We start from the raw sequence: 16,656 nt of genomic DNA on the forward strand, positions 1-16,656 counted from the left end.
GTATATATATATATATGTGTGTGTGTGTGTGTGTGTGTGTGTGTGTGTGTGTGTATAAATACACATATTTAAAAGTGATTTAAAAAATAAAATAAATTTGAGAGAAAGGGAGAGGGAGAGACAGAAATATCAATGGTGAGAGAGAATCATTCATTTGATTTTCCTCCTGCATGTCCCCTACTGGGGATCCAGCCCATAACCCTGGCATGTGCCATAACTGGGAATTGAACTACGACCTCCTGGTTCATGGGTCAACGTTCAACCACTGAACCACACCAGCCAGGCAAAAAAATATTTTTCTATTACAATTTACATTCAACTATTTTTCTTTCAGAGAGATAAAAGAACACAAATAATGTTAGTATCTTTGCTAAATCAAAGTAGGTTTGTTATTCTGTTAATAAAATCAGGAATGGTGGCAATCAACAGTGACATAGCTAAAACTCTGTGAGTTTTATTAAAACAAAATTATACTTTCCCACCCCCACATCATCTTGACTGTGAACTCACTCATAACTGAGGCCAGTGGGTGGTTACTTTGAGGATACATGAGGGTCCTTGCCTTTCTTCACAGCTGCTAAGTGGCAACCGTCTTTCCTGGAAGGTTGCTCACTCCTGCTTATTCTGTAAAATGCTCCATGACACACTAGCTTCTTCACATTCCCTACACATTATACACAGTTCTTTAAAAATGCTGATCTTCACTCTTTTCTCTAATTGGCCCTTAACTTTTTTAAAAAAATATATTTTATTGATTTTTTACAGAGAGGAAGGGAGAGGGATAGAGAGTTAGAAACATCGATGAGAGAGAAACATCGATCAGCTGCCTCCTGCACACCCCCCACTGGGGATGTGCCCGCAACCAAGGTACATGCCCTTGACCGGAATCGAACCCGGGACTCTTCAGTCTGCAGGCCAACGCTCTATTCACTGAGCCAAACCGGTCAGGGCTTGGCCCTTAACTTTTAATACTAAGAGATGAAGCTAGAATTTATTAAACAATTACAGGTTTTGATAGTCTAGCACTTCACATACTGTTTCTTTAAAGATTGCTGGGGAAAAGAGCCCATAAAACAAATTTTCTGTTGCCATGGATTTAGGAACACTGTCCTAAATAAACTGATTTCTTCATTGGAGTGATTTTCAGAGCCTTTACTATGCAAATGAATATAAATCTCCAAAAGGGATTTTGCTTAAAACAAACACTTAAATATTTTGGGGGCCCATTTAATTACAAAATAATGTTTTGTGGTACTCAGTTTGGGAAGGGTTAATAAAGACATTTTTTGTTTGTTTGTTTTACAACTGTTTTAATCATACTTACTGCCAATAAATCCAAAAGGAGAAAAATGCCTTCCTTTTCAAGAAAGTAATCCTCTAAGGGATAACAAGCCAAGATGCAGCACCTAAAATAAAAAAGGAAGTTATTCATTGAACAAGGATTTATTGTTAAACTCAATTTGTCCGTTTATTGTTATAAAAAAAACATTTTTTCCAAGTACTTTTCATTTCCTAAAATCAAGTAATTGTTTTACTTAAAAATTTAACTTTGAAGAGACTTTGCTAATGTAGTTTAATTTCAACTATTTTTAAACCAAGATCAATTAATTATTTTTCATAATTGCCTATGGGCTTTTCTGTAGATGCAATATGCTCCTTTGCTTTCATGGATATTAATTATTCTTAAAGATCTCCTCCGGTTTCTCTAGCAACTGTTTCTTTAAAATTTATCCATTTATTATCTCTTTCACAGTGTTGATATGTCCCAAATAATTAAAAAAAAAAAATATATTTTTCTTGATTTCAGAGAGGAAGGGAGAGGGAGAGAGAGATAGAAACATCAATGATGAGGGAGAATCACTGATTGGCTGCCTCCTGTGCACCCCCTACTGGGGATCTAGCCCGCAACCTCAGGCATGTGCCCTGACCAGGAATCAAACCTTGAACTACTTGGTGCTCAACCACTGAGCCACACTGACCAGACTCTTTCTTCTTTTTAATGTAGGCAGTTATCATTGTAAACTTCCCTCTTAGTACTGCTTTGTCTGTACTACATAAGTTTTGGTATGTTGTATTTTCATTTTAGTTTGTCTTGAGAAATTTTCTAATTTCCTTGTTGTTTTTGTCTTTGATCCAATGATTATTTCAAGAGTTTGATGTTCAATTTGAATTCATCTATGAGTTTTCCTCATTTCCTTTTGTTACTGATTTCTAGTTTTATTTCATTGTGATCAGAAAATATATTTGGAATGATTTCTGTCTTCTTAAATTTATTAAGACTTGTTTTGGACCTGGCATGTGATCTAGTCTTATTGCATGTGTGCTTATTAAAAAAACTCTGGCCCTAACCAGTTTGGTTGAGTGGATAGAGCGTCAGCCTGTGGACTGAAGGGTCTCAGGGTCCCAGGTTTGATTCCGGTCAGGGGCATGTACCTTCGTTGCGGGCACATCCCCAGTAGGGGGTGTGCAGGAGGCAGCTGATCGATGTTTCTCTCTCATCGATGTTTCTAACTCTCTATCCCTCTTCCTTCCTCTCTGTAAAAAATCAATAAAATATATTTTTAAAAAAACACCAAAAAACAAAAAATTCTGTCTCAACTCTTAATAATTCACTTTTGGCCACCAAATGTGTGGGCTTTCCCCCCCATACCAACTGGGTGTCCTACAATTCAATTCAATTCAATTCTGACACTATCTACCTGGAATTAGAATCAGAGGTACCGGGCTCAGTCCCACAAGACTGTACTGCCTCTGGCCCCACCTTGGATTCCAGTCCAGGTTGTTTCTGACCGACCAGCTGTATATTAGATGCACCACCCTCCTTGGGATGGAAATCTGTTAAAGAGGCTCACAGAACTAAGGAAAACGTTGTACTCACTAGATTACTGTTTTGTTATAAAAGCGATGGAAGAAATACAGAGGGCAAGGTAGGGAGAATCTCCATGCCCTCTCTCAGAACCTCCATGTGTTCACAAGCTACAAGTTCTTTCAGCCTCATATTTAGGGTTTTGATGTAGGCTTCACCATGGAGGCACAACTGGTTAAATCACTGGCCATTGGTGACTAAACTCAACCCCCAGCCTTTCTCCCCTCCCTGGAGGTTGCGGGTGGGGGTGATATTTCCAACTCTCTAATCAATTGTATGATTGGTTCCCCTGGAAACCAGCCCCCATTCTGTGTCTATCTAGGGGATTTCCAAAAGTCATCTTATTAACATGAACTCAGCTGTGGTTGAAAGGGACTTGTTATGAATAGCAAAGTGTTTATTACTCTGGAGATTTTATAGGAACTGAGAATAAAAACCAAATATTACAACAACAGATCTTCCATTACTCTTATTGACTAGAAAATTACAAGTGTTTCAGGAACTCAGTACTAGCAATGGACCAAATCTATATTTCTTATTATAAATCACAATATCACAGCACTTAAAAAGAATATGTATTCTGCTGTTATTGGGTGGAATGTTCTGCATATATCTGTTAGGTTCATTTGATCTATAGTTACCAGTTTTGTTTTTGTTTTTACAATGTGTTGCAGTGTGTCTTTCATGAATACCACCCAAATATAACTAAAGAAATATATTAAGTGTTAATGATATATAAAATTCAAGTAATTTCCTCCAGGACAAAGTCTTGTAAATTACCAGTAATCTTAAAAAAAGAAGTATTTTTTTACCCTTAGAAATGCTACAAAGTTTGGGAAACAATATTGGTTAGGAAATACATATTCAATTGGTTTTTAACTCCTTTAAGAAAAGATGAATGAGGAATTCAACCATCTTCCAGTATAAGAATAATACTAATAGATGCTAGTGTTTTCCCAGACCAGGCTAAAATGGAATGGGTTCAAATCACAAAAACAAGAATTTAAGTTTAGATACAAGAATTGAGTGACAGACAAGATTACCTTCCAAAGGACACTGGTAAGTGTGTTTTGGGGACTATTAAAAAGAAAAAGGCATCGAGAGAGTTATCTTTCTGGTGTGATTTTGAGGAAAGAAAATTGGCACACATGACTATAGAGGTAACTTTCTTGTACTGTGATTCCATCTAATGTGGGTACAGTAATACTCACCAAATGCTGTCCAATGTACTAAAAAGAAGAACAGTATAGCCTAATCCACTCTGAAACTTCTTGGGGTCTGTTTTTATTACATGAAGAACTATATCCACTCCTTCAGTTCCAAAAATTTCCTAAGAGATTTAAAATTATTTCTTGAAATAAATAAATAATCCCTTTCTTTCCTATGTCATCCTGTCTCCTAAAACTTTTTCTATCAGATAAATACAACATTGTTAGGGAAATTGTACTTTTAATTCATTTTGTTTGTTTGTTTGTTTCTGATTGTGTACTTACTTGTTCTCAGGAATTTAGGACAAACTATTGTAAAGCTAATCATTTAAGAGAGAGCATCAATCAATAGTCCAGCTTAATGTTCCTTTATGCTTTGTGTTGTTCACTTTCTCTTTCTTTAAGAAAAATAAACCATAAGGCTTGTCCCATGATTTTCTTCCACAATATAAAGAATGTAGTCAATCATCATATTAGATGAATACTAGATAGCAGCAAGTAATTGAAGAGTCTAAAATTCTATCATGGAAAATTTTCTAACACTCCCAAGAGAGAAACAAATATATAAATGGCAGTTAAAACATTAATAGTTTATATGACATTATTATCAGTTAATATTTATCCCCTACCAATTACCTTCCTCATTGCCTTGTTGTTCAGTTCTAGTTCCCAATAAGCAAGACTGAGTATTTTTCCAGAAATAGAGGAACAGAGTGGCAATATAAGGAGAAGTTGCAGCAAAGCTTGGAGCTAAGGATGCATTTGCTGTTCCTGTTCTCTCTCTCTCTAAAACCCCTCTATTGAAACCTTCATACATTTATTTTTATTTTTTTATTGATTTCAGAGAGCATAAGGGAGATGGAGAGAGAGATAGAAAACATCAATTATGAGAGATAATCATTTTTTGGCTGCCTCCTACACGCTTCCTACTGGGATTGAGCCTGCAACCCAGGCAGGTGCCCTGTCCGGGAATCAAACCTGTGACTGCCTGGTTCATAGGTCAATGCTCAACCACTGAACCACGCCAGCTGGGCTATACATTTTTTATTTTCATCTTTCCAATTCTGTCTCTTGTTTTTTAAGTTTTCAATTTTTGAGACTCAGAATTTGCTATGGAGTTAAAAAAAATCAAAGGGAATTAGCTCTTTTTCCAACGTTTAGTTTTAGATTTGAACCTGATTCAAACCCCAAACAGCATTTATAGTGGTACAACTCACTTAGGAAAACTGTTTACCAGTTTCTTAAAAACATACATCTACTTTATGATCCATCAACTGCACGACTATATATTTACCCAAGAGTCATGAAAGCATGTCCACAAAAGACTAGTACAATAATGTTCATTGATGCTTCATATATATAGTAGTTCCAAATGGAAACAACCAAAGTGTTTTTTAATAGGGGAATGGAGAAGCAAATTTTTGGTATATTTGTATAATCAAATATTATTCAGCAATATAATTAGCAATACTGATCATGCAACAACATGGATATATTTCAGAAATATGATGGCTGGATGACAGGAACCTGATATAAAAAGAGTAAACACTATGATTCCATCAATATAAAATTAAAGAATAGGCAAAACTAATCTATGGGGATAGAAATCAGAATAGTGGTTTCCTGGAGGCAAGTGGGAGGATGGTTGCTAAGGAACATGAATGAATTTTATAGAGAGGTAACAATATTCTATATTTTAACGGGGGTTTTGGTTAAATGAATGTATACATTTGTCAAAATCTATTGAACTATATACTTAAGATCTATACACTTTACTGGATATAATTGTACTATAATTATAAAAAAAAATTAAATCTCCCTAAGATTAAAGAACACCAACATTTATGGGCACTTAATAAGAAAAAGCTCATAGTGTTAAGTGATTGGAAGGTCTAAACAAAACTTTTATTCACAGGCATACATACCTTCCTGGAATTATCATTTTCACAAAGAGCAGATAAAATAAGTAATATATCAGATTGAATTTCCAAAAGAATGGCCTCTTCCTTGTCATTAATCTTGCTTGTTGTATATTTAAATATCCCTGATATAAAAAATTAAAGAATGCAAAGTTATTGGACAGTATATTTTTATTTTAATCAATTACTACTTTGAAATCCTTTCTTATAAAATCTCAGCTAGAGATATCATTTTAAAAGGGGCTATTTTCATTTCATAGTTGCCTAGAAGACGTAGACAGGTAATAAGTGGATTCACTGAACTCTCAATAAATCAGTATATCTATATAGAATTTCTAGTACAGAATTAATGAAGTGTCATTAGAACACCCTAAGAACCTAATATTTTGCTCAGTAAACAAAACCATTTAAAAATATGCAGTTTAAAGAGGTAGAATTGAGTGCCTTTGCAAATATATGACCAAAATGCCTGATAATTGCTTGCCTCGTCTCTTCTTCTCATGGTTAATAGGGTCAATTTTAGGTAAAGGTGGAAGACTTCCGTAAGTATTTCTATTTTTGTTACTTCTTTCTGCATCCTCTCCTTATGTCTATGTGAAGGAGTCTTCAACAACTTTAGGTAGCAGTATTCTCATGTCCTTTAAAATCTCTCCCTTGCTTCTAATAAAATTTTAAAAAGACTTGAAAATAGCTACTTACTTTGATGCAATGATATTCATAATAAAATTTTGCCTCAATTTTTTTTCTTAAAGCTCTGAGAGAGAAACAAAAGTCATTTTTTTTCCTCTGTTAAAGGGGTTACTGGCATTAGCAGATGGTGTGGAGCTATGTTTAAAAGTAGGACCATGGAAATCACAGCCTATCTCCATAGTTGGCTCTGAATGAAGGATTCTTGGTCCTGTGAGGATGAATTACTGGTGAGGGATCATCCCATAGGGAGACTAGTGAGCGTGCTGGAGGCCCAGTGCTGGAGGCAGGCCATGGACGTAAGGCCTATACGCCTTTATCAGGAGCACCTTCTAGAAATCCATGCCTACTGCCCATAGGCATGCTTTTTCCTTCTAGGTTATCTCATTCTCCTTCCTACCTGGGTGCAGGCATGTCACTTTCCCTGTTGTCTGAACCACATGTTATATTAACACTGAATTACTTTGTTCATATTTCCTTTAATTCCCTGCCTTTACCCTCTCTTTGTTCTATTCTAAATCATCTGATATATTTCTTGCAGATTCCTCTTCCTAAAACAGCATTATACATATAACTTCCCTAGTGGCTTCTCATGCCTAAAGAGGATGGAGTTCAAACTCTACCATCTCCTATTCAAAACTCTTTCTAGCTTGGCCCCTGACTAGACAGACAATTAAACTTGTCTTCATAAAACTCCGACTCTACTTAAGCTACCTCTGAACACGCCATCATGCATATTTTAACACCATGTCTCTGCTCAAATTTTTTACTTTCTTGAAACTAGCCCTATACCCCAATTCAATACAGGTTCCTAGTAAGATTGCCCAGCCCTCAGAAGAGGTGAAGGGATTAGGAAGTACAAATTGTGGTGAAGGCCTGGGGTGGGGGCTGGGGGCAAGCTAGAAGAGGTCAATGGGGGAAAAGGGGGGACATCTGTAATACTTTCAACAATAAAGATTTTTTAAAAAGGAAGAACAAATTGGTAGTTACAAAACAGTTATGGGGATGTAAAGTATAGCATAAGGAATATAGTCAATAATACTGTAATAACTATGTATGGGGCCAGGTGGGTATTGGAAATATCAGGGGGAACACTTTGTGAAGTATGATTGTTGAACTGCTATGCTGTACACCTGAAACCAATACAGACTGAAAGGGCAACTAATGGATTGGGAGAAAATATTTTTAAATTATATATCTGATTCAGGGTTAATATCCAGAATATATAAAACTCCTAAAACTCAACAACAAAATAAGCGACTAATTTTAAAATTGGCAAAGAACTAACTAGACATTTCTCCAAAGAAGATATACAAATGGAAACAATCTCATGAAAAGATGCTCAACATCAGTAATCATTAGGGAAATGCAAATCAAAACCACAGTGTGATACTACCTCCCACCACTTAGGATGGCAACTATAAAACAAGTATTGGAAAGGATGTGGAAAAACTGGAAAACTTGTGCACTGTCGGGGGGAATGTATAATGGTGCAGCCAATACAGAAAATAGTATTGCAATTCTTTTAAAAAATTAAAAATATAATTTCCATATGATCCAGTAATTCTACTCCTGGGTATAAATCCAAAATAATTAAAATCAGGGTTTCAGAGAAATATCTGTAGACCCACGTTCATAGCAGCATTATTCACAACAGCCAAAAGGTGGAAGTAATCCAAGTCTCCATTGATAGATGGATGAGTAAATGAAATGCAGTATATGCCTACAATGGACTATCATTCATCCTTTAAAGGGGAGTATTTTCTGAGTGTGCCCGTGATGCCGGATGAGGAAAACTCAACTGGCCTTGCTGGCTTTGCGGAGGATGGAGGGAGGGGACTATGAGCCACGGAATCGGGTGGCCTCTGAAAGCTGGAGGAGGCAAGGGAACGATTCTCCTCCAGACAGAAACTACCCTGCCAATACCTTGATGTTAGCCTGGTAAGATGTAAGTTAGACTTCTGGACTATAGAATTTTAAGATAATAAATCTCTGTTGTTATAAACCAACATTTTTTACTTAATAAAATAAAAGGGAGGAAATTCTGACACATGCTACAACATGGCTGAAGCTTAAGGTCATTATGCTAAGTGAGACATGTCAGTCAGAAAAAGACAAATACTGTATTATTTCACTAATATGAGTGAAAGACCTACAGCAGTCGAATTCAAAGACACAGAAGGTAGAACGGTATATGCCAGGGGCTGGGGAGACTAGCAAATTATTACTTAATGGGTACAGAGTTTCAGTTTTACAAGATCAAGAGAGTTCTGGAGATTGGTTGCAAAACAATATGAATGTACTTAACACTAGTGAACTGCACACTTAAAAATGATGAAGATGTTAAATTTAACATTATATGTGTTTTTACAATTTAAACATTTTAAATTAAAAATAAGAATGGTAAAGATAAAAAAAATGAGAGAAAAATAATTCTTCATAAAACTTGTTTTTATAATCTGTCCCTATGAAGGACATAAAATTGCTTGTATTGTCATGTATATCAGGGCCAATAGCTTTCATCAGAGGATCAGGAATCAGAAGAGGATTAAAAATAATTGTCATAAAGAAAGAGTGGGAGGAGGATATGTAGTAGATAGAGAGCATGTTAAGAACTCAGGCTTTTCTTTCTTTCCCTCTTTTTCCACTTACTGTCATGATTTAGGGATCATAAAAATGTCTATTTTGTTAGTAACAATGAGGCTAATAGCTTTTATCAAATAGGGAATTTGTAAGATTAGGCATATGCCTGGCACTCAGTATATGCACCCTTTCTGCACTGTAATTATACCCTTGGCATTATATTCAAAACCATTCACAAGCTGACTCAAATTTGCAAAGGTTTCATCTACCCATCAAGTAATTACTCTGTAATTTCCCCTTCCCCTCAACACCTGATATACAGCTTCTGGCAAGTTTATTAACTTTCTTATCTATAAAATAGGTACCTGCACCAAGAATTATCATGAGGATTAAATGAGGTTGTGTATTTAAAGTACTTAGAACAGTTTCCTGTGCATAATAAGCACTCAATAAATGTTAACTAGACAAAAAAACAACAAAACAAAACAAAAAAGTTTGCTCGGCTTTGAAAACTACCCAAAAACCTTTAGTTCCTATGGTATTTATTGTATTCTTATTAGTCTTCGTGATGGTGCATGGTAACATGTGCTATCTTTCTATCATATACAGCTTTTCTTTCGTTCTCATAAAGGGCAAGGTCCCCATTGGCCTGCTCTGTGCCTGTCTGTAACCCCAGTGCCTACACAAAAGGTGTGTAAACATCTACATTGACAATCAGGTACTGTGTGTGGAGCACATTACTACTACAGAGCCCTCTGCTAGAGTTAGTCAGAGAAGGTCCCGCCTTTACCAACTCTCACATGGTAAAGATCAGGCTTCTTTCAAGCCAAAGGGAAAAGGCCCTAAGAAAAGAAGCCTTACTGTTTGTTTTCCCATTTCCCTACCCCTTCCCACCCAGAGAAGATGAAGAATTCTTCCTGGACAGATGGAAAATTGTTATTTCCTGGGCCCCATCCAGTTAGGCTGGGGTCTTAAGACTTGCTTCTGTGCAACGGAATGTGCACAGAGTGCGAAATCTCCTTTCAGGTTTGGTCATACTAAGCAAACTCATCCATACGGCGAACGTGTTTGTCTAGGCCCCCTTTCAATGCCCTTGTTTTTCTACTAGTATTATTAGAGAGCACCACCCACTCCACTAATGATGAGAGGGTAGGCAGTTGAACTTAACAGGCAGGAGAGTTTTTTGAATGGGCGTTTGAAATTAATCAACATCCAGCAAATTATATCACTTACTCACGAGGCAATCACTGAATATGAATACGACTAAAATAGCTCTTACTTTTTTTTTTTCCTCTCTCTTACTTTTCAAAGTCAGGAAAAGTTAGGGCTGGCAGACTATATCTTATTTAACAAAAAGTAAAAAGATGTTCTTAAGGAGTGCTGAATTTATACAAGTTGGAAATCAAGAATCTATACTAATAATAGCCTAGGTGGTGTCACGCCCTCACACATCACGCCCTAACATCGCCACAAGATGGTCACGTGCACAGTGGAGGCGGGGCCCAGTGGCTGCTCCATGCAGTGATGTCTGGGGGTCCCACAGCTCCACGTGGCGTGGAGGAGGCTGGTCCCGGCATCTCCGCTGCCTCGTATGGAGGACGTGGGTCCCAGCAGAGGAGGCAGGTCGCGGTAGGGAAGGGCAGTTGTGGGAGATCAGGCCGCCAGGGGAGGGCAGTTGGGGGCTATCAGGCCGCCTGGGGAGGGCAGTTGGGGGCTATCAGGCCGCCAGGGGAGGGCAGTTGGGGGCCATCAGGGGAGCAGTTAGGCATCAATCAGGCTGGCAGGGGAGCGGTTAGGGGGCAATCAGGCAGGTAGGCAGGCTAGTGGTTAGGATCCAGCAGTCCCGGATTGTGACAGGGATGTCCGACTGCCGGTTTAGGTCCAATCCCTGAGCGGGAAGTCAGACATGTTGACCCGAGGGGTCCCATATTGAGAGAGTGCAGGCCGGGCAGAGAGACACCTCTCTCACCCTGTGCACGAATTTTGTGCACTGAGCCTCTAGTACCCTGATATTTCATATCAGAAAAGAATCTCCAATGTACATTTCTGCATGTATCGGTGTTCTGGTATACCAGATGCACTGGAAAATGTAATGTTATCACCTCTTTTAAAATGACTACAAAAGGCTTGGCCAGAAAATGGTAATCTAATTACCAGAAGAATGAAATATAACAATGGCCCATTTCAAAAATAAAGGTAAAGATAATCCTAAATGAAATGGTATCTGAACTGAGAAAACAAATGTTTACAGCAGGGGTCCTCAAACTTTTTAAACAAAGAAACTAATGTATAGCAACAATACCGTTGGAGGGCCGGACTATAGTTTAAAAAAAAACTATGAACGAATTCCTATGCACACTGCACATATCTTATTTTGAAGTAAAAAAACAAAATGGAACAAATACAATATTTGTATTTGCATGTGGCCCGCGGGTCGTAGTTTGAGGACCCCTGGTTTAAAGCATGAGTAAGCATGATGTTTCAATAAAGAAACTAATGTATAGCAACAATATGAAATAAAAAATCAAGAAAACATTCAGGTGTTTCTCCGCTATAAAAGCAAAATAAATTTGTAAGAAAACATTTTAAACAAAACCTCTAATTTGTAAATATGCTATTTCCATCAGTCACAAGCATGTTCTGTTTACCTATGAGTTGCTGAATCGTTCCCTTTTCGCAAAGATCCTGATTCACAGTCTCATCCTCAAGATAGATCATAGCTCTCAGGAGTCTCAAAGTGTAACGCAAGTGGGCAAACTTGTTGCCACGGCCGCCTGTGCCATGGAAACTGTTACCATGACTGAAGAAGCATTCTGTGGGGAAATACTAATGATTTACTTTACATCAAGAAATTTAAAACATGAAACTTTTCAAATAAATCAAACAACATATTAGACATCTATCTATAAGTTCAAACAGATGTTAAAAATTTTGTTATACTGTCTACAGAAATAAATAGTATGCCTTCCCTCTCCTCCTCCTCCTCCTAGTCCCAGAATAGAAATATGTGCTTTAAAATTTTCTTCAAATGTATTATATTGTATCTTTTGTAACTTGTTTCTGTTACCCAACAAACATTGTTTTAGAAATTATTCAAAGTGTCAAAAGTAGATCTAGATTATTCATTTTAATTGCTTTCAGCATTCATTTTATAAATAAATCACAGTTTTTCAATTCACTGGTACAAACTGCTAAAATGAATATTCTGGTTTATGTCCTCTTACTCCAACTGAGAAGAGTTTTATCATGTGGAGTATCCCTACACTGAATTTTACTGAAACTTCCAAACTGTTCCCCAAAGTGGTTATACAGATGTAATGTATAAGACTAATAGATTCTTCCCAATCTGTTAAATGTGAAGTGGTAATTCATTATTATATTAATTTGCATTTCTCTGATTACCTATGGGGTTAAGTGTCTTTTAGTGGGTTTTTGTGGGTATGAAGTTGTTGTTTTTTTAATTTGACATTTTCTCTGTCACCTGGCAGTCTCTATTCTTTATTTCTCCAATGAGTTATTTTCTTTTTGATATGTAGGAGTTCATTATGAACCGGGACTCTAACCCTTTATTAGTCACAGGGGTGGTAAATGTCTTCTCTCATTTATAGATTGCTCCCTGATTTGTCATAGACATTTTATGTGTCAGTCTTCTTCTGTATAATAGTTTAATCTCTTCTGGTTTTCCAGTCTTTTCTACTCTGTTATCGTAAAGATATTTTCCCATGTTTTCTCCTAAGATTTTTACAGTTTAACCTCTCATATTTAGGGCTTTAATTCATTTTGTAATTGATTTCTTTTAACATGGTGAAAGGATCTAATTTTTATTTTTCCCCATGGAGGGCTAACTGCCCCAGCACCATCCTTCTCCCTGTGATTGGCAGTGTCATCTCTGAGAAAGCCAACCTCCCATTGGTCTATTCCTGGGCTAGTACCACACAATTTTAATTACTATAGTTTTATGGTAGGTCTTGACAAATAGCAAGGCAAGTCTTCCTTTCTTCTTTATAATATGCAGCCTTCAAAAGGTTCTTTTAGAAGTAGCCTTATGTTTAAAGTTATCAACAAGTTCAGAATACTCTTCTGATTATTGTGCATTGGTTAAAAGTGTGGGTTCTGGAACTAGACTGCCTGCATTAAATCTTGGCTCTGATTTAATGTGTGGCCAGGAACAAGTTATTTGGTTTCTCTTATTCGTGGAGCTAGACTGCCTGCATTAAATCTTGGCTCTGCTACTTTACTGTGTGGCCAGGAACAAGTTATTTGGTTTCTCTTATTCATTGCTACACATCTGCTAAACTGGAATAATACTAGTACCTATGAGTCCTACATTTGCTGGGAGGACAAAACGAATTAATACTTGTAAGTGCGTAAGGCCTACAACATAGCATGTACCAATGACTGTGAGCTGTCAGTCTTCCTCTTGGGAGGCAGTACTTCCTCTCTTGCCCTACATTCTATTGTAAACATAAATAATGTCATAATGATATAGTCTTCTGTAAACATAAAGGATAGACAGAAGAGTTGAATTATTTTATTTAACAAGACTAAATTCAGTAACTTAGCATATTAAAAACTAGAGAACAAAAAAATAAGCTATAATTTTTTCCTCTCTCATGGATAAATGAGTGATATTACTGATCTAATGAAAATGCTCCATACAAAATTATTTCTAGAGCAAAATTACTTCCAGAAAATAATATAGTATCTTCCTTATAAATTGTTTTCAAAATGAATATATGTCTTATTTCCTTTCTAAGAATTATGAGAATTGAAATAAAACATTCAACAAATTGGGGCCCTGCTAATTTGGTAGACCACATATGGAATCATTACATCTGACTAGAGATCTGGATTTTAAGCTCCAGGAAGGTAGAGGTTTTATTTATTTTAAGCATAAATATATCTTTAGCAGCTAAAATGGTATCTGGTACCTAGTAGGCATTCAATAAATATTTGTTAAATGAATAATTAAAATATTGCATGACTTAGCATACTTGTTGGACAGGCCCAATAATACAAATCTTTAAATCAGATTATAATATAATTTCTTTTACTGAAAGTTGTACTTCAACTATAGTTATGACATTTATTAATATCTAATTTTAAATGAAATCTTTTCTTAAAACATGTAAATAATTAAAATCACAGGAAGAGATTGATATTTTTATTTCTTTTTGCATAATTTTATAACTTTTCTATGTATATTTTGGGAGTTCAGTTGAAATATGTAGATTAAAATTTTGACAGGAATCTTTTTTTGTTTGTTTTGTTAATCCTTACCCAAGGATATTTTCCCATTGCTTTTTAGAGAAAGTGGAAGGAAGGGGAAAAGACAGCGCGAGAGAGAAACATCGATTGGTTGGAGTGGGAATTGAGCATACAACTGACGTACATAATCAAAGCCAGGACCCTTCAGTTTGAGGGCCGATGTTCTATCCACTGAGCCAAACTGGCTAGGGCTTGACAGGAATGGTTATGGGCCACTCACCTTCACTTTCACACCATTCTAGAAATGCCAGGATTCGAGCATTTCCCTGGCACAACATATACTCTTTAATTAATAAAGGAGCCACTGATGACAAAGTGGCAAGTGCATGCAGCTGTAATTCTTCATACTGTGCTGCAGACCACTCGATGATTTTGTGCTTCTCAGGCTTCTTTACATAGGTAAACAAAGCCAAAACAACTTTGCCATCAATCAATAGCTATGAGAAAGGGCAAAGAGTACTTTGTTAGAAATATAATTAAAACAATTTTATTTAATCGAAGAAAGTTAAATAAAAGATGTCCTCTTTGATGTTTTATTGATAATCATTTCAAAATATTTCCTTCCTAAAGATCTCAACCTATGATAATTACCCCCAAATAAAAAATGAAAACCCCAAATCAAACTCAGCAATACAACAGCTGGCTCTGATCTCCTTTTCTGGGATATGTACTCTCTAGCTGACAATAACATAGAGTATTAATTTTTTGGGTCAATGCTACTTAAGTATAGAAGTTTAGTTCCTTCTTTTGTTTGTTTTGCTAATCCTCAACTGAGGATATTTTTTTCATTGATATTTAGAGAGAGTAGAAAGGAGGGCAGAAGGGGAGAGAGAGAAAGAGAGATAGATAGATAGATATTTGGCTAATTTTAAACACACACATCAGAACTTATACAAATATTATATCTAATAAATGCCAATCAGATCACAAGCTATATTTAAATATGTGCCTAGAATTTTAAAATTGTATTGAATCTATGATTTTAATAAAAAGAAAACAAAAATATATAGCTATTTATGACAATAAAGTTAATATTATAGCTGATTCTGATTGGTGCATATTTGTGGTTTACAAGATAGTAACACACCATGTGCTATACTCTATTGAATTTTTTTTTCATTTGGCATTATTCCATAAAGACTTTTTCACAATAATATCTATGAATTTTCCTAATTTTTTTACTAGTCCACATGGAAAGAACATAAGATTTAGGACTGCCCAGCACTGACCTATAAACCAGGAGATCACCGTTCAATTCCTGGTCAGGGCACATGCCCAGATTGCTGCCTCGATCCCCAGGAGGGGGCTTGCAGGAGACAGCCAATCAATGATTCCTCTCATCATTGATGTTTTTATATCTCTCTCGCCTCCCTTCCTCTCTGAAATCAATACAAATATATTAAAAAATATTTAGGACTGAAAAAACAGGAATAAGAATAACAGGTAGTTCTAGCATTACTATAAATAGATAATGTTTTTGAAGTCCTCTGTGAACTGTAAATAATAGCACACATATTCATTATTACTACTATTTTTTTCAATCTTTAATTTCTTTATTGATTAAGGTATTACATATGTGACCTCATTCCATAAACCCTCCCCCCCCTCATGCCCTCACCCCCCTGTTGTCTGAGTCCATTGGTTGGGCTTATATGCATGCATTCAAGTCCTTTGGTTGATCTCTCTCCCTTACCCCCACCCTCCCCTACTTGCCCTCTGAGGTTTGACAGTCTTATCGCTGCTTCTCTGTCTCTGGATTTATCCCTGTTCATTAGCCTATGTTGTTCACTATATTCCACAAATGAGTTCATAGCAGCACAATTCACCATTATTACTACTATTATTGGTTACCAGTATATGACCAAAAAATTAGTTGATTCCACTGCTCACATAGTGCTTTATGAAGCTCACCATAGTCTGTGCCATTCAACTGTTACCAACTAAAATTGGCTTATAAATTGTAGTGTAAATTTTATTGTCTTTACATCTATCATTTTAATAGTTATATAATACTCCACTATAATAAACCATATTTTATTGAATATTTTCTATCTGGCAGTTCAGAAAATACATTTAAGTTGTATATAGCACACACACACACAAATATATATATATATGTATATGT

The 16,656-nt window shown here is 36.2% G+C and overlaps 1 protein-coding gene across 1 annotated transcript in view; it reads right to left on the reverse strand.

Moving 5' to 3' along the window:
• CFAP69 (cilia and flagella associated protein 69) overlaps window positions 1–16,656 on the reverse strand; it is a 53,508-nt gene that overhangs the window by 7,106 nt on the left and 29,746 nt on the right. The window contains exons 12-16 of the mRNA XM_005876116.2: window positions 14,752–14,968; window positions 11,912–12,076; window positions 6,000–6,118; window positions 4,078–4,196; window positions 1,325–1,406 (exon numbers count right to left, since the gene is read on the reverse strand). Of these exons, the coding sequence (XP_005876178.1) occupies window positions 1,325–1,406; window positions 4,078–4,196; window positions 6,000–6,118; window positions 11,912–12,076; window positions 14,752–14,968 (702 nt within the window). The remainder of the gene's footprint in view (window positions 1–1,324; window positions 1,407–4,077; window positions 4,197–5,999; window positions 6,119–11,911; window positions 12,077–14,751; window positions 14,969–16,656) is intronic.

This window comes from Myotis brandtii, unplaced genomic scaffold, assembly GCF_000412655.1.
Source record: "Myotis brandtii unplaced genomic scaffold, ASM41265v1 scaffold48, whole genome shotgun sequence".
Classification (NCBI taxonomy): Eukaryota; Metazoa; Chordata; class Mammalia; order Chiroptera; family Vespertilionidae; genus Myotis; species Myotis brandtii.